The sequence below is a fragment of the Oncorhynchus kisutch genome, linkage group LG4 (assembly GCF_002021735.2).
Source record: "Oncorhynchus kisutch isolate 150728-3 linkage group LG4, Okis_V2, whole genome shotgun sequence".
In the NCBI taxonomy this organism is placed as follows: Eukaryota; Metazoa; Chordata; class Actinopteri; order Salmoniformes; family Salmonidae; genus Oncorhynchus; species Oncorhynchus kisutch.
The window spans coordinates 59755383-59774714 of record NC_034177.2 but is presented as its reverse complement, the minus strand read 5'-3'; the positions used below and the strand labels follow the sequence as shown (position 1 = coordinate 59774714).

Below are 19332 nucleotides of genomic sequence, written 5' to 3'. Positions count from 1 at the left end.
AATATAAACGCAACAGGCAACAATTTCAATGATTTTACTGGAGTTACAGATCAGGGAAATCAGTCAGTTGAAATAAATTCATTAGACCCTAATCTATGGATTTCACTGGACTGGGAATACAGATATGCATATGTTGGTCACAGATACACTATATACTGTATACAAAAGTATGTCATGGGTGGTCCTGGGAGGGAAAAGGGCTACCCACTTGGGAGCAATGAGTTTCTTCCCACAAAAGGGCTTTATCAGCTGTTTGAGTGGCTAGTCCCAGAGGATGAAGATGCCAGATGTGGAGGTCCTGGGCTGGCATGGCTACACGTGGTCTGCGGTTGTGAGGCAGGTTGGACGTACTGCCAAATTCTCTAAAACAATGTTGGAGGCGGCTTATGGTAGTGAAATTAACATTAAATTATCTGGCAACAGGTCTGGTGGATATTCCTGCAGTCAGCATGCCAATTGCACACTTCATCAAAACTTGAGACATCTGTGGCATTGTGTTGTGTGACAAAACTGCACATTTTAGAGTGTACAAAATGCACCTGTATAATGATCGTGTTGTTTAATCAGCTTCTTGATATGCCACACCTGTCAGGTAGGTGTATTATCTTGTCAAATGAGAAATGCTCACCAACAGGTATGTAAACAAATATGTGCACAAAATTTGAGTGAAATCTGATTTTTGTTTGTATACAACATTTCTGGGATCTTTTATTTCAGCTCATGAAACATGGGACCAACACTTTACATTTATATTTTTGTTCTGTATATATGAAATCAGCACCATCCCTCTTGACGTGTTATTTGGTCCCAATTATCAGTAAAATCTTGAGACCTCCCACTTTCTTTTGCAATCAATCATTCTAGTGTATAATGGTGTTTGACACTTATTTTTGAAAGAATCAAATACTAACATATTTGTTTTCTGAGTTTTAAAAATGAAACCTTCCCCAGCAGAATCAAGGGATCATATATTGGGTTGCATCTGTCCCTAAAGTCACCAAATATAGCTGTTTATGGAGAGAAAACAAAATTGTGTAAAACAGGGAGTAACCACTCTTGTACTTTTGCCCAAGTGTTTGCAACTATGGGGCAATACCAGCAAATATGTAACAAATCCTCTTCGATGCCCCATATTTGTAACATGTTGTTAGTTGCCAGAACATTATAAAATATCTTCAACTGAAACATTCAGATTGTGGAGTCTAAGGTTGTTTTATAAATAAAACCAAAACCCTTTTTCCAGGGGATGGGAGTATTAAACTGCTCTTCTTTTGGGGCGGCAGCTGAAAGGTTGCTAGATCGAATCCCCGAGCTGACAAGGTAAAAAATCTGTCGTTCTGCCCCTGAACAAGGCAGTTAACCCACTGTTCCTAGGCCATCATTGTAAATAAGAATTTGTTCTTAACTGGTTGCCTTGTTAAATAAAGGTTAAATAAAATAAAAAATCCCAGTAAGAGTGGAATTTAAGTGGGATGGCAAACAATTTGTTGTTTTCCAAATGTAAATGGTACAGGTCTTTATTAATATTATCTATAGTTTCAAATCAAAGTTCTCCTTTACAAGATCCTTCATTCGCTTTGGAATGTGGATGCCAAGCATCTCCACTGGGCCGTTGCTCCACTTAATTGGTACACAACAGGGACAAATATAGTTGGACCCACTCTCAAAATGCATTTATCATAATTTGGTTGAAGAAAGTAATTCAAATCTCCAATAAGAGCATCTATTGATAATTGTTGTATCATCTGCATATATTGACATTTTGGTTATGAGAACCTTGATGCTCAGACCTACTACATTAGAATTGTTCCTGATTCTGACGGCCATCTTCTCGATAGCCAATAAGAATGAATAAGGCGGGGGCTCCCGAGTGGCGCAGCGGTCTAAGGCACTGCATCGCAGTGCTAGAGGCGTCACTATGTCACCCTTGATACTCAGACCTACTACCCCTCCCAGTCACTACACACCCTGGTTCGATCCTGGGCTGTATCACAACCGGCCGTGATTGGGTGTCCCATAGGGAAAAATTGGCCCAGCGCTGTCCGGGTTAGGGGAGGGTTTGGCTGGGGGGCTTTACTTGGCTCATCGCGCTCCAGTGACTCCTGCCGGCTGACCTCGGTTGTCAGGTGAACTGTGAACTGGGTTAAGCGGGCAAGTGTTAAGAAGCGCAGTTTGATGAGTCATGTTTTGGAGTACGCATGACTTGACCCGAGCCTGTTGGGGAGTTGCAGCCATGAGACAAGATTAAAATTGGGGAGAAAAAGGGGGTAAAAAAAAGTTTTAAAGTAAAAAGGTGAAACTGGATCCCCTTGTTGGACCCTAAAAACAACGAATATTGTCACCAATAGTGAACTTCAGTTAAGCCAGACTGTCCACTTTGAGTAATTTTGCTTATTACTTTCTTCATTCTAAATGTTAAACATTTTGACAGAATACGGGTGGCACAGCACAAAGTGAGGGGTCTCCAGTTTTTGAGGTGTACAGGGCTTAGTAATGTAATGTAGTAATGTAATCAGTCCCTCTCTTTGGGTTGTTGATAGTTCCCCCTGTTCAAATGAAAAATGTAAGTACAGTTTAAGTTAGACATTTACATACACCTTAATCCTAGTAAAAATTCCCTGTCTTAGGTCAGTTAAGATCACCACTTTATTTTAAGAATGTGAAATGTCAGAATAATAGTAGAGAGAATGATTTATTTCAGATTTGATTTAATTAATCACATTCACAGTGGGTCAGAAGTTTACATACACTCAATTAGTATTTGGTAGCATTGCCTTTAAATTGTTTAATTTGGGTCAAACATTTCTGGTAGCCTTCCACAAGCTTCCCACATTAAGTTGGGTGAATTTTGGCCCATTCCTCTTGACAGCTGGTGTAACCGAGTCAGGTTTGTGAGCCTCCTTGCTCGCACACGCTTTTTCAGTTCTGCCCACAATTTTCTATGGGATTGAGGTCAGGGCTTTGTGATGGCCACTCCAATATCTTGACTTTTGTTGTCCTTAAGCCATTTTGCCACAACTTTAGACAACTTTGGGTCATTGTCCATTTGGAAGACCCATTTGCGACCAAGCTTGAACTTCCTGACTGATGTCTTGAGATGTTGCTTCAATATATCCACAAAATTTTCCTACCTCATGATGCCATCTATTTTGTGAAGTGCACCAGACCCTCCTGCAGCAAAACAGGCCCACAACATGATGCTGCCACCCCAGTGCTTCACGGTTGGGATGGTGTTCCTCGGCTTGCAAGCCTCCCCCTTTTTCCTCGAAATGTAACGATGGTTATTATGGCCAAACAGTTCTATTTTTGTTTCATCAGACCAGAGGACATTTCTCCAAAAAGTATGATCTTTGTCACCATGTGCAGTTGCAAACCGTAGTCTGGCTTTTTCATGGCAGTTTTGGAGCAGGGGCTTCTTCCTTGCTGAGCGGCCTTTCAGGTTATGTCGATATAGGACTCGTTTTACTGTGGATATAGATATATTTGTACATGTTTCCTCCAGCATCTTCACAAGGTCCTTTGCTGTTGTTCTGGGATTGAGGTGCACTTTCCGCAGCAAAGTACGTTCATCTCTAGGAGACAAAATGCTTCTCCTTCCTGAGCGGTATGACGGCTGCGTGGTCCCATGGTGTTTATACTTGCGTACTATTGTTTGTTCAGATGAACGTGGTACCTTCAGGCATTTGGAAATTGCTCCCAACGATGAACTAGACTTGTGGAGGTCTACCATTTATTTCCTGAGGTATTTTGATTTTCCCATGATGTCAAGCAAAGAGGCACTGAGTTTGAAGGTAGGACTTGAAATACATCCACAGGTACACCTCCAATTGACTTAAATTATGTAAATTAGCCTATCAGAAGCTTCTAAAGCCATGACATAATTTTCTGTAAATTTCCAAGCTGTTTAAAGGCACAATCAACTTAGTGTATGTAAACTTCTGACCTACTGGAATTGTGATTTAGTGAATTATAAGTGAAATAATCTGTCTGTAAACAATTGTTGGAACAATTACCTGTGTCATGAACAAAGTAGATGTCCTAACCAACTTGCCAAAACTATAGTTTGTTAACAAGAAATGTGTGGAGTGGTTAAAAAAACAAGTTTTAATGATTCCAACCTAAGTGTATGTAAACTTCCGAACTGTAGGTGAGCAAATATTATTTGATTTCTGTAAAAAGATAATGCACCCCTCAATTGGTATACCATTGAAGCCAGGAGATTTACCAGTTTGGAAGAGTTAATTGACATTAGTAGTTCATCATCAGTGATCAAACCCTCACAGGATGATTTTTGTATTTCTGTTAAATGGTTCTCATAGTCTTCAGGGATGCCTTTTCTATTACAAAATTCAGACAAGCAAATGAGGCCCTTCTTATCATGGTCCGATAGCAGAGATTCAGTTCATATTGGACGTCATGACCCTTCTGCGTACAGTCTGCACAGGAATCCATCTGTCCGCCTACTCTTCATTACGTATAGAGAAGCAATATCCAAGAGTATCCCTCTTCACTCAGTAGCTAAAGTTTGAATTCATGTTAGGTCAACGTTGTTGGGTTTACATTACGCCTTTCCAGAGGTACGATGGCTTTAATGGGTTCTTCAGTCTGAAAGATACTAAATGTTCCTTCCCTTAATATTGCATGATCTCTTAAATTCTGTCTGCATTATGGACACTCACATGTTAACCATACTCTCATACACCCCTAGATGAAAGAATTAGCATGGAACATTAGTCGTATTCATCAAAACTAACACTGCTTTGCCTCTCTTTAATGTTATGCTACTTGCATGTTGAGCAAGGGTGGTACCTGGCGAACCTCTGTTCAACATTGATGTTGGCAACCAATGACAAGATACACTATATATACAAAGGTATGTGGACATCCCTTCAAATTAGTGGATTCTGCAATTTCAGCCACACCCATTGTTGACAGGTGTATAAAATCAAGCACACAGCTAGATGCTCCATAGACAAACCTAAACAGTAAAATGGCCCATACTGTGACTGTAACCTTTCCAACAAGTCAGTTTGTCATATTTCTGCCATGCTAGAGCTGCTCCGGTCAACTGTAAGTGATGTTATTGTGAAGTGGAAACGTGAAAAGGTGAAACAACAGCTCAGCACTCACTACCGAGTTCAAAACTGCCTCTGGAAGAAACATCAGCACAAGTGCTGTTTGTCGGGAGCTTCATGAAATGGGTTTCCATGGCCAAAACCTATTTCATGAAGCTCACAAGCCTAAGATCACCATGTGCAATGCCAAGCGTCAGCTGGAGTGGTGTAAAGCTTGCAGCCTTGGACTCTGGAGCAGTGGAAATGTGTTCTGTGGAGTGATGAATCATTCTTCACCATCTGGCCGATGGTTGAATCTGGGTTTGGCGTATGCCAGGAGAACGCTACATGACAGAATGCATAGTCCCAACTGTATAGTTTGGTGGAAGCGGCAAAGGGTCTTGGGCTGTTTTTCATGGTTCGGGCTAGGCCACTTAGTTCCAGTGAAGGAAATCTTAACGCTACAACATAGAATGGCATTCTAGACGATTCTGTGCTTCAAACTGTGGCAACAGTTTAGGAGAGGCCATTTCCTGTTTCACCATCACAATGCTCCCGTGCACAAAGCGAGGTCCATACAGAAATGATTTGTTGAGATCGGTGTGGAAGAACACAAGCGAGGGTAACTGGCCATGCGTCGTATGAGAAATATAAGAGATACGTTGCACAGCTCAAGCTACACATGGTTAATATTCACACATAGTATACAGTCTTGTAATGGTAGGGTGACTTTAGCTGGTCTATTTGATATCTAAAGGGTGCTTTCTGCCATAGCTACACATAGTCGTATGGCATATCGTTGTGCTATTTGGGGTATTGGTATCGCTTACCGCGCTCACTGCTTGTAGGTCGTTTTATATATTGACTCTTTGCTTGGGCAGTGAGCTACCCTGAAGGAGCAGAGCCCATATCGCCTAGACTTGCATTATTCATTCTTTAATAAATGGTTAAACATATTTCTATGTGGTGTTTCCTCCTTTCTGAAATGAAGCGGAACCCAAGTGCCCGCGATTGCACCAATTAGATGCTAGCAGCAATCACTCCTAACTTACTTGGTGGTCCAATTAAGTCGACTCGTTCTGCTCACACTTCCTGCTGCCACTTGAAGCTACTGCTAGTATGTTCACTTATTTTGCTCCCACTACCACCCTAACCTCCACCTATTAGGTTCTGTTTCCTGCTGGGGGATTGGTATAGCTTACCACACTCACTGCTTGTTTATATATGGATGCTTTGCTTGGGCAAGGAGTTACCCTGAAGGAGCAGAGCCTATGTTGCCAAGATTTGCATTATTCATTCTTTAATACATGGTTAAACATATTTATATGTGGTGTTTCTTTTCTGAGCTGTAAATTCCTTACTGAATATGAGGAAAGCCGTAGTCCTTTACTTCAGTCAATGACTAAAAGCACCCTCTTTGGCCTTATGGGTGGAATGATATTCATCTTTTTCATCATTAATAAAGTTTTCTGGTGTTTCCATGTCAAACAGTTTTGTTGTATTTAAGTCTTCTGTGATGTATATAAAGTGTAGTATTGGGATGCAAACTCAATATAGTATACATTTAAAGTCTACATCTGTCACGTCCTGACCGTAGTTCCTTTTTTATGTCTCTATTTTCGTTTGGTCAGGGCGTGAGTTGGGGTGGGCATTCTATGTTTTCTATTTCTATGTGTTTGGCCTGGTATGGTTCCCAATCAGAGGCCGCTGGCAATCGTTGTCTCTGATTGAGAACCATACATAGACAGCCTGTTTTTCCCACTTGAGTTGTGGGTAGTTGTTTTCTGTCTCTGTGTCTCTACCAGACAGGACTGTTTCGGTTGTTCTTTTGTTTACTTTGTGTTTCAGTGTTCAGTTATGGAATAAATTTAACATGGACACTTACCACGCTGCGCTTTGGTCCTCTTCTCCTTCCACCAACGAAAACCGTTACAATATCTGACATAGTACAAGTGTCTTATTTCTTTAAACCCATAACCATGTGTCTGAGAGGTATACTTGTGTTACAAAATAGATTTGTTTAATACTACCAAGAATCACTCTGTGTGACCTTGATTTAGCCCTCTGCAGTAAAAGGTTATGAAAAAAAAAGAATCATGTTTGAAAGTAAAAAATGTCTAACACCTTTTTCTCCCCAATTTCGTGATATCCAATTGGTAGTTACAGTCTTGTCCCATTGCCGTAACTCCCGTATGGACTCGGAAGAGGCGAAGGTCGAGAGTCGTGCGTCCTCCGGCTGGAATGCCAAGCCTCACTGCTTCTTGACACAATGCTCGCTTAACCCGGAAGCCAGCCGCACCAAAGTGTTGGAGGAAACACCGTACACCTGGCGACCGTGTCAGTGTGCATGCACCCGGCCAGCCACAGAAGTCTCTAGAGCGCGATGGGACAAGGACATTCCAGCCGGCCAAACCCTCCCCTAATCCGGACGACGCTGGGAAAATTGTGCACTCATCGTTCTCCTGGTCGCGGCGGTTGCGACACAGCCTGGGATCGTACCAGGACCTACTAGCACTGCGTTTCAGTGCCTTAGACCGTTGCACTACTCGGGAGGCCAAGTTTCAAAGTTAAAGGGGAATTTCACCCTGGCTCTGCCACGGAATATAGTCATTACTATATTAATAACATTACATTTTTATCATAAATATCACAATTATCCAAACCACAAGCTAGAACTAGCATATTTTTATTTCACTGGTAGAATTGCAAAGTTTTGACTTCCTGTGTATTCGTCTGCTCATAGTGAAGCACAAAGTCCAGCATTCATAGCAAATGTAGATACCGCCCGCTAAGGTAGATGGGGCATTCCCACAAAGTTGGATGATGGCATTGTGTATGTACTCAGAAGTTTTTTTGTTTACAATGTTGTTGTTCTGTGTTAATTACAAACAAGCACGAAAATGAGTTATCTTTCACCGTTCTACCTTTCCCCAGATGCTGCTAGTGGCTTGTGGCTATTAAGAATGATGCACCTTACGGTGAAGAAAAAAAATACCAGAGGGATTTTAGGCTGAACTGATGGGGAATCCATTTCGACTCCAGCTGAGAGGTTTTCTGTCACAACAAATGGAAGATTCTCGATTAGAGGTAAACTAATGTTAGCTAGCTTGCTAGCCTAGCTAGGTAGGTTAACTAGCTAATGTTACAGTCCTGTATTGAACTCTGAAAGCCATCTGATAAACAAGTATTTGATACACTGCCGATTTTGCAGGTTTTCCTACTTACAAAGCATGTAGAGGTCTGTAATTTTAATCATAGGTACACTTCAACTGTGAGAGATTCTTACTGGTTGGTAGGTGATTAAATACTTATGTCATGCAATAAAATACAAATTAATTACTTAAAAATCATACAATGTGATTTTCTGGATTTTTGTTTTAGATTCCGTCTCTCACAGTTGAAGTGTACCTATGATAAACAAAATTACAGACCTCTACATGCTTTATAATTAGGAAAACCTCCAAAATTGGCAGTGAATCAAATAGTTGTTCTCCCCACTGTAGCTATCTTTTTTGGTATACACACACTCAATACATTTTGCCAATACCATGGTAGTCACTGCTGGACTGGTAACTACCTTCAGCAGAGTAAAAATGTTTGTTCGTTCTATCTTTGACTGACGTTAGTTAACATAAGCTAGCTAATGTTAGCAAATAAGAGTAGCTCAATCTGGTAGCAATCTTTTCGATACTTGTGTGGAAAACACACCGTTACAACAAATGGAATTGTCGCTATAGCTAACTCACTCTGTTTGTGTGTTGGTAGCAATGATGAATGTGGTTGGTTCTCAGCCAGTCTCAGCTGGCTAGCAATCTTGCGATGCTAGATAGCAAGCTGACAATATTGAAATGTCGATGCTATGCTAAGCTAGCCAGTCTAATAGAGAACAATAAAATTAGTTGGGTGGTTAAATTGTGTATTTTGTTGTAGGTGAATCCACAGAATCCAACAACATGCGCTTTCAACCCTTAGCTCTGCACAAGTTGAAGGTAAGTTGGCAAAAAATATTTACAAGCTGATGGCTAAGATAGCTCAAAAAAGACCCCAAAGCGGCGGCATTTTGGGTACACAAACCACACACCTTGTGGTTATAGAGCACAACAAGATTGTGGGACAGAAACCAGCAACGGACACTGAAAGGTATAAAATCCAGACTACAACAGTAATGACACAACCACCTCATTCTTCTCTCTTCAGATTCTCCAAACACAATGCAAAGACACGTCTACAGAAATCCCCTGCAAAGGGCTACTAATTAACAAGAATGATCTGTCAAAGTCAATGTGCTGGGGGAGATTTACAGACAGTACTTTGAGATGAGGAAGGGGGTTTTAGTTGTGCTTAGACAGTAAATGTATTGTTGTGTATGAGAGCGATTATGGTGTCATTTTTCCTCCATCTCCCATACACAACAATTCATACTGTGTAAGAAAAGCCCCCTAAGACTTTTCACACCTTTCTTTAGTCCCCCAGCCCATTCACTTTGTTACTTATCTTATCCTCTCAAAAGTAGCTCCCAATGTCCCCTTATTGTTCATAAACAATACTCTAGCCTGTCCCATTCGGTTGACACCTTTACCAACAAAGGCGTGTTGCCCTACATCCCTTCCACAATGCTAACACCACAACCATGTCTTTCCAGGAGACGTGTAGTACCAGCAAATATTCTGCAAGAGGACCAAACATTTGGTGGTTAAGAAGCTCTACACCACTTTCTGCAAAGTCTTATCCAGCTGGGCATTAACCGTAGACAGGACAAGACCATTCGCCATAAGCACAAAGAGTCTCAGCTTCACCAGCCCACCATCTTTGCCAATGTATCAAAGCTGGATATAGGACTATGTCTGCGTTTACACATGCAGCACAATTCTGATATTTTTTTGTTAACTAATTGGTATTTCCACCAATCAGATCGGTTCTGAAAAAGATCTGATGTGATTAAGACCAATTAGTGGCAAAAATATCAGAATTGAGCTGCCTGTGTCTCAAAATAAGTCCATGTAGAACAGGGGTTTCCAACCCTGTTTCTGGAGAGCTACCCTCCTGTAGGTTTTCACTCCAACCCCAGTTGTAACTCACCTGGATCAGCTTATCAACCAGCTAATTATTAGAGTCAGGTGTGCTAGATTAGGGTTGGAGTGAACCTACAGTACGGTATCTCTCCAGAAACAGGGTTGAAGAGCTCTGATGTAGAACCACCATAAAATAAATATGGATATTTTCTATCAATATTCGAAATGTGTCTGCCTTTATGGATTTAAAGAATAGATGTATATAAACTGTACAGGGCTCTGTAGCATCAAACATATGCTAGACATTCAGAATACAGGGGAGTGTACACTATTTACTACTAACTCAAGAAAACTGGTTATTCAACAAGAATGTTATATGGTAAAAGTAACATACCCTCAAAAATTTATGAACAGTGTAGTACAGTTCAGTGTTTTTCAGGTGTAGAGACACACAAGTCCAGAGAACTGTAGCTACAGATTGTTACACCAGATAATTTGATTTACCCAAATATTTTTGCCGATATCTTGTCTATTTCAAGTCTTCTCTCATTGATCGAGACAGGTCTCTGTCATCATGACATGCAGAACTTTTGGGGTGAAAACCCAGCTATGTCCAATGAGGTGTCCACCCCAAAGTTCTGCATTTCCTGATGACAGAGCCCTGTTTTCGATCAATGAGAGAATACTTAAAATAGACAAGATGGTGGCGTACACATGGTTGGATTACTCCATGTAGTAAAAATTATTTCTTTTAATAAAGGAGAATTTTCTAAATTCAAACGGACCCCCTGCAACTGGACACAGACATTTTATGAGACTCCTGTTTCCCCCAAATCGAGGTCAAAGATGGCATCGCTAAGGCTGGTAGAAAATTCTGTGCTACACCAAACAGTACCTATCCTGTAACTCCCAGTGATGGATACCAAACATCTTTGGTTAAATCATATAATCTGGTGTAACAATCTGTAGCTAAGAGAACTGATGGTCATGATGAAATTGCCATTCACAAAGAAACATACATCATTAAGAAAATACAGCATGATCAGTGTACTAAAGTTCAGGGAATGCTTGTAAAGCTGTGGAAGTGTTATCATGATAAAACTGCCATTCAGCCCCTCATGAGTCATCTGCTTGAAATCCAGCATAGTCTAGAAGGGATAGAGTTCCCGGGATACAGTTCTGCTACAATTAAAAAAGCATGCAAAGGAATTATGTTTCTGTATCTAGAATCCACTCCAGGAAGAAATCCAGGCACAACACGATATTGTCTGTAAGACAATACAAATATTGTACAGTTTGAACGACAGTTGAATATGTGACACATTAATGCCAAAATAGCACGCAAAACAGGCCAGCCCTGAATGATGGGTCGCCACTGCCTGATAGACATGACTGTAGGTAGATACTAGGTGTTTCTCAATATGCATATTACCGTGGTCCACACTCTCATGCTCCATGTGCATTCTCAGAGGACTTTCTCTTAAGTATGTTCTTGTGAGAACGAGAGTGAGGAGAACGCATAAAACATTACTTCTGAGAAGCACTCGCACTCCCCCTACTGTATTACCTCACGCTGCATCTCCCCATTCACTGAACATTCTTCCATCCAGGACAATGTCAACAATAAAGACACAAAAGGATATACACAGATTAAGCATTTTACTTCATAATTATCAGCTAGGAATATGTGAATCTTTGTAATCTAGCTAGCCTGCTATTACCTAAAACTAATGTTATGCAAAGTACAATTGATGTCAATTCTTCGTGGGTAGCTAGCTAACAATTCTTTGTGGCTATCTGGCTAGCTAACAGTAGTAGGTGCTTTCTGTGGTGGTGGGGCAGCCAGCGGAAAATACAGAGCGTAGGGGTTGGTAATGTTCACCAGTTACGCTGTGATTGGCTCAGTGTTCTGTCACTTATGGGGACACTACGTCACCACAAAATCTACGGGGAGAGCTCGAAAATTCAAGCCTCTAGAAGTGCCCATCCAAGAAGGCTCAAGGTCAATGACCACAGATAAAATGACGTCAAATGACATATCTACAGTAGCATTGATTGGACTGATCATGTCAACGTCATACTTTTAAAAATGTATTTAGCAAGCTAGCAGTCATCATCATGAATCAAGTCGACAATCTCCTGGCAAATCCTTTTCAATTCTTGTCAGATAAATTATAGATAACATTTTGGTGCTCATCGGCCATTGAACATAAACATTACACACCAATTTGGAAAACCGCAAATTCAACAATGAGTGGTTTGGAAGGAATCAGTGGCTAACTGCAAGCATTGCAAAGCAATCACTAGCCTGCTATTCAGTGGAGTGGATGTGTGGTCCAAGTCTGGGTTTAAGGGTCTCTTTTCCAAGCTTAAAATAATAAACATTCAACATTGGCCATGCTATCAATCCAGCATGACTTCTGCCGTGTCCAAAACAACTCAGTACTGGGAAATCTCAGACTTCAGTGAGTAAAAAAATAAAAAAAAAGCTCAGATTGGGAAAATTTGTTTTGAACGGTCATCCAACTCGGAATTCCAAGTCGGGAACTCAGGCCTCCTAGAGCTCCGACCTGAAGATCACTAATGTCATGATTCAACCTTGTTTTTTCCCAAGTTCCCAGTTGTATTCAAAGCACTATAAATCTAGAGAATGCCAGACTTTGATGATAAAATTTGCCCACAAAAGACCTTCCTGTTCAAGTGAGCACAGCACAACAAGAGACTCCGAATAACAAAATGGTACATCATACATTGCATTTGAAGAACAATGGGAAAGTAATTCTGCTTTGAAAGTTGATAAACTTGTAACTTATAACTTATCTTATTTGTCTAGACCCATTCACACCCTCTTAAGCTTTAGCCCGACCCATCTCTATAAGAGTTGATCTGGGCGTGCTGTTTTAAACAACAGCAGTCAAGCACCCAAGCTAACTTGCTAGCTACTTCCAGACACATAATCAGCTTTGGTGACTGTAACTGTGCTGCTGGCAACAATTGAATTACGCTTTGTTACCGGCATTTACTGACACCGGACATATTCAATGGGTGTTGAGCGTTCAAAAATGAATCAGTTATTCTGTGCCCTGGCACATTAAGATGAGTCTTTTGTTAAGAAATTTAGCTAGATAGGTAGCTAGGTAAACAATGAATCCCAACGCATGACTTAACGTTAGTTAGCGAGCCAGCCAGCTAATGTTAGCTAGCTAGCTAACAGTACACTTTAACATGAAATTAAAATACTTTGTCAAAATTAGAAATGCGTAATATCTGAAAATGTAGCTAGCGAGACTTTCTTACCCGTGGTCTGAAATTGGAGTAGATAGCCAGAACGAATTTAACAGCTAGTACATCTACCAATAGTTGCAGTGACATTCTATTAAAATGGACACTTGCGTAACGTTAGTGGAGTCTTTTGTTAAGACATGTAGCTAGCTAGCTTAGCTAGCTAAACAATGGACCATAATCACATGACATAACTACCCTGCATGAATCTGCAGGTAGCTAACCAGCCAGTTTCTATGGCTATAACTAGTCAAGCATATATATCTGAGATACGAAGAATAAGATCATACACATAACGTTAGCTAGCGACCCAGCAAGCTAATGTTAGCTAGCTAACAGTACACATCTACTTGACATTAGGTTTATGCAGTTTTACTATGCGATACATTTTTTTTAAAGCCGCGTTCGACACGACGAGCTCCAATAGACAAACGTGTGCTATATGGCAGACCAATCCAAACTAATTTCTTGGCATGTCCAGCCCACTCATTATCTCAACCAATCATGGCTAATGGGAAGGTTGCTCCTTTTTTCTGTGGCTAAACCAACTAGGCTCGTAATTTAACAATTTTATTCGTATTTACAGATGGCACACAAGTTTGATATTAAGGCACATGAATGTTCACATATTCGAGAAGGCATTTCAAATGGCTCTACTGTGAAGTCGTGACTTGTGACATACGCCTCGTTTCCTGAATCGGGTCACAAATAGCCCTTGCACAGCCTGGAGGTGTGTTGGGTCATTGTCCTGTTGAAAAACAAATGATAGTCCCACTAAGAGCAAACCAGATGGGATGGTGTATCACTACAGAATGCTGTGGTAGCCATGCTTGTTAAGTGTGCCTTGGATTCTAAATAAATTACAGACAGTGTCGCCAGCAAAGCACCCCCACAAAATCATACCTCCTCCTCCATACATCACGTTGGGAACCACACATGCGGATATCATCTGTTCACCTACTCTGTGTCTCACAACGGTTGGAACCAAAAATCGCAAATTTGGACTCATCAGACCAAAGGACAAAGGTCAAAGGTCTAATTTCCATTGCTTGTGTTCCTTGGCCCAAGCAAGTCTCTTCTTCTTAATCTTATTGGTGTTCTTTAGTAGTTTTTTCTTTGCAGCAATTTGACCATGAAGGCCTGATTCACGCAGTCTCCTCTGAACAGTTGATGTTGAGATGTGTCTGTTACCTGAACTCTGTGAAGCATTTATTTGGGCTGCCATTTCGGAGGCTGGTAACTTATTCTCTGCAGAAGAGGTAACTCAGAGCCTTCCGCACTGTTACAAAATTTTGGAGGCGCATGGCAATGTGGTACAAGAGCTCCATTTGACCTCCGCATGCCTCTGGAGGCTCCGCAAGTGTCACCACCCTCCATATGGAGCCTCTGACCACATTTTCGGATCAAGCCTAAAATACGCTTTTAGTCTAGGCCTCTGTAATGGTTTAGATCACAGAGTGGGCACAAATATATACATTAGCTACAAATGTTAAAGCAAATGTTTTTAAGCATGCAATTGTGAGGCATTATACACGCTGCTCGACTAAAAGCCAAGACCCACTCTTCCTCCTGGGCAACTATGTGTGAAACACATCTCACTATCCTATAAAAGCCTCAAACATAATGAAAACAGGCCCAGGTTACCCTAGGGTGAAATTCCCTTTTAAAATTATCAATGTATCTTAATAGGAAAACTCCTTCACATACAGTACATTTAAGATAGTGCATCACTTCATAGACTCACTTGAATGTTTTCCAGATTGACCCGGCAGTTGGAAGCCATGCTAGTGAAGTGGTGTGCATTCTGTTCATCCAGAATGATATACACGGCAACATTTCGCATGGCAGCATCCAGAATATCAGCAAAGATGTCCACATCTGTAAAAGTGTCCATTACCACAGCGATCACCTGGAGAGGACCACAGAGTACACTATCAGATATACTAACATTACACCTGCATTGGTTTCAAATGTTAAATAAAGCAATAGTGAGGCATTATACACACATCACATGCTGTGCAATTATTCTACATTTTCTATTGTAGTATTGCATATCCTTTCTGTTACACACCAACTGATATAGTATCGTCTGTCTCTGTGCTTGAAATTCATCAGCTTAGTGTATCAATGAAATTCAGATAATGAGTGGAATATATTGTTATATACAATCTAGAGGCCTCACCTATCAATCATGCGTAGGCACAAATCTGTACGTAAAAACCATGCATGGGATGATGTCCACGCAAAGTGTGAGATTTAGCAATATGAATGTTTGCTTGAGAGTGTGCCTAAATTTACCCACAGCCATGACCATGCGTACACACAGTGCCAAGTGGTAGAATAAGGGAACTGCTTGTCAAGCGTAGGATGGGGAAAATACATGTTGAAAATGTGTGAAATTGTAAGAGTAATAATTAAATCATGTATTTCCATTGTGAATTCATGATACATATAAAGTACAAATTAGAGGCACGTCATTAGCAAAACGAACAGGAACATACACAGTCGTGGCCAAAAGTTTTGAGAATGACACAAATATTAATTTTCAAAGTCTGCTGCCTCAGTTTGTATGATGGCAATTTGCATATACTCCAGAATGTTATGAAGAGTGATCAGATGAATTGCAATTAATTGAACTGAATCCCCCAAAAACATTTCCACTGCATTTCAGCCCTGCCACAAAAGGACCAGCTGACATCATGTCAGTGATTCCCTCGTTAACACAGGTGTTGACGAGGACAAGGCTGGAGATCACTCTGTCATGCTGATTGAGTTCGAATAACAGACTGGAAGCTTCAAAAGGAGGGTGGTGCTTGGAATCATTGTTCTTCCTCTGTCAACCATGGTTACCTGCAAGGAAACACATGCCGTCATCATTGCTTTGCACAAAAAGGTCTTCACAGGCAAGGATATTGCTGCCAGTAAGATTGCACCTAAATCAACCATTTATCGGATCATCAAGAACTTCAAGGAGAGCGATTCAATTGTTGTGAAAAAAGGCTTCAGGGCGCCCAAGAAAATCCAGCAAGCACCAGGACCGTCTCCTAAAGTTGATTCAGCTGTGGGATCGGGGCACCACCAGTACAGAGCTTGCTCAGGAGTGGCAGCAGGCAGGTGTGAGTGCATCTGCACGCACAGTGAGGCAAAGACTTTTGGAAGATGGCCTGGTGTCAAGAAGGGCAGCAAAGAAGCCACTTCTCTCCAGGAAAAACATCAGGGGCAGACTGATATTCTGCAAAAGGTACAGGGATTGGACTGCTGAGGACTGGGGTATAGTCATTTTCTCTGATGAATCCCCATTCCGATTGTTTGGGGCCTATGCACATTTGTGGCCTGCTGGAGGTCATTTTGCAGGGCTCTGACAGTGCTCCTCCTGCTCCTCCTTGCACAAAGGCGGAGGTTGCGGTCCTGCTGCTGGGTTGTTGCCCTCCTACGGCCTCCTCCACGTCTCCTGATGTACTGGCCTGTCTCCTGGTAGCGCCTCCATGCTCTGGACACTACGCTGACAGACACAGCAAACCTTCTTGCCACAGCTCGCATTGATGTGCCATCCTGGATGAGCTGCTCTACCTGAGCCACTTGTGTTGGTTGTAGACTCCGTCTCATGCTACCACTAGAGTGAAAGCACCGCCTGCATTCAAAAGTGACCAAAACATCAGCCAGGAAGCATAGGAACTGAGAAGTGGTCTGTGGTCCCCACCTGCAGAACCACTCCTTTATTGGGGGTGTCTTGCTAATTGCCTATAATTTCCACCTATTTTCTATTCCATTTGCACAACAGCATGTGAAATGTATTGTCAATCAGTGTTGCTTCCTAAGTGGACAGTTTGATTTCACAGAAGTGTGATTGACTTGGAGTTACATTGTGTTGTTTGTGTTCCCTTTATTTTTTTGAGCAGTGTATAACACTTTGTATTCAGGACATAGTTCATTTCTTTGCTATTTTTTGTTGTTGTTGCAGTTTCACTTGAGTGCTTTATTGCAAACAGGCTGCATGTTTTGGAATATTTGTATTCTTTTTTGTATTAAAGTTAGTATTGTGGAGTAACTAGAATGTTGTTGATCCATCCTCAGTTTTCTCGTACCACAGCCATTAAACTCTGTAACTGCCCGATGGTGAAATCCCTGAGTAGCTTCCTTCCTCTCCAGCAAGGATGTATCTTTGTAGTGACTGGATGTATTTACACACCATCCAATGTGTAATTACTAACTGTACCATGCTCAAATGGATATTCAATGTATTATTTTTTTCATTTTTACCCATTTACCAATAGATGCCCTTCTTTGCGAGACATTGGAAAACCTCCCTGGTCTTTGTGGTTGAATATGTGTTTGAAATTCACTGCTCAACATAGGGACGTTACAGATAATTGTATTTTAGGGGTACAGAGATGAGTTAGTCATTCAACAGTCATGTTAAACACTATCATGGCACACCGAGTGAGTCCATGCAACTTCTTATGTGACTTGTTAAGCACATTTTTACACCTGAACTTATTTAGGCTTGCCATAACAAAGGGGTTGAATACTTACTGACTCAAGACATTTCAGCTTTTCATTTTTAACAAATTTGTAAACATTGCTGAAAACATAAGTCCACTTTGACATTATGGGGTATTGTGTGTAGGCCAGTGACACAGGATCTCAATGTAATCCTTTTTAAATTCAGGCTGTAACATAATAAAAAATTATAAAAAATCAAGGGGTGTGAATACTTTCTGAAGGTACTGTATGTGAACAGAAATGGCTTCCACTCGTAATGTGCAGGTGATTCTTCATTCTGCAGAACAGCAATGTTGGCCTATACGCCTATAGGCAGAAGCTGTTGAGGATGGATGGCTTATTGGTGATGATGAATGGCTTATTGGTGAGGATGGATGGCTTATTGGTGAGCGTTGCCTACTCATTTGAAGTATATTTGCCATTGCTAAAGCAACTTGAATTGTCCTAATGGTCCTCTCTTTGTAGCTATGTTTTTATTTTTACCGGTCAAGCCACAACTGAGCGAGCCAAATTGAACCTTTTGGTTGTACTCAATCTCTGAAACTAGCTCAATCTCTGAAACTAGCACCTCTATTTCAGTCTAAACATTACCTTTAAAAAATAGATTATTTTGGTTGCGCAGTTGTAGGCTATTTCATGGTACAGCGTTGTATATTCCAGGCTTTACAGGGATGATTTTGACCATACCTGTATATGGTTAATTAGAGGCGCTTCGAAATGCACAAGCACTGAGGCTGAGAACAATTGCTATTTATTAACAGTTATCTCCTACCGGTGTATGTATGACGTTTGTAGGATTGTTTGATAAATCACACCTTTTCTATGCGTAAGAACGTTTTAAATTCCGTTCGTAAGTAGTGTTTTAGAATAGTTTCTACGCAATATTGATAAATGAGGCCTCAGGTGTTTCAGCAGTGGATTGTATACTACACTATAATTCTAAAGGATAGCACATACAGTAGAGTGACTCTTTCCATCTTGTCCTATTGAAGCACACTGGCTGATAGAGAATAGTGTAGTATTTACAGCCACATTCATACATGATTTGGTTTTACCTTCGAACATAAAAAGTCAAATTGCTACATGTGAGGTCAAAATATAGAAATGCACAGTTCAGCAGTTATTAAACTAGTATATATGTTAAATAGGCACTACATAATTCTAGTTCAGTAGTTATTTGTTTTGAGCAGTTTAAGTGATATTTCATTGTATTGTTAGCAAATGACATGAGAATCATATCAAAAGTAAAGTGAATATTGCATTTTGAAAACTAGATACTTAGATTGAATATAGAAAATAATGGGAACAGGGAATGTGAATTATTATGTGGATTATCATTCATGGATATTTTTTTGTAGGGGTTGACACATTTTTCGTTAGGACAAATCAAATCTGACATTTTACACCAGAAATTACACACTTCAGAAGCCTTTTTAAACTTTGAATACACTACAAGTTTGCAGAGTGATCAAATTAAGACA

General features: G+C 40.7%; 1 protein-coding gene across 3 annotated transcripts in view; it reads right to left on the bottom strand.

Moving 5' to 3' along the window:
* Positions 1-19332, bottom strand: part of LOC109889756 (protein FAM83H) — a 46531-nt gene that overhangs the window by 16661 nt on the left and 10538 nt on the right. For all 3 annotated transcript variants that reach the window (XM_020481438.2, XM_020481444.2, XM_020481439.2), the window contains exon 3: positions 15093-15257. In XM_020481438.2, coding sequence (XP_020337027.1) covers positions 15093-15257 — 165 coding nt within the window. The remainder of the gene's footprint in view (positions 1-15092; positions 15258-19332) is intronic.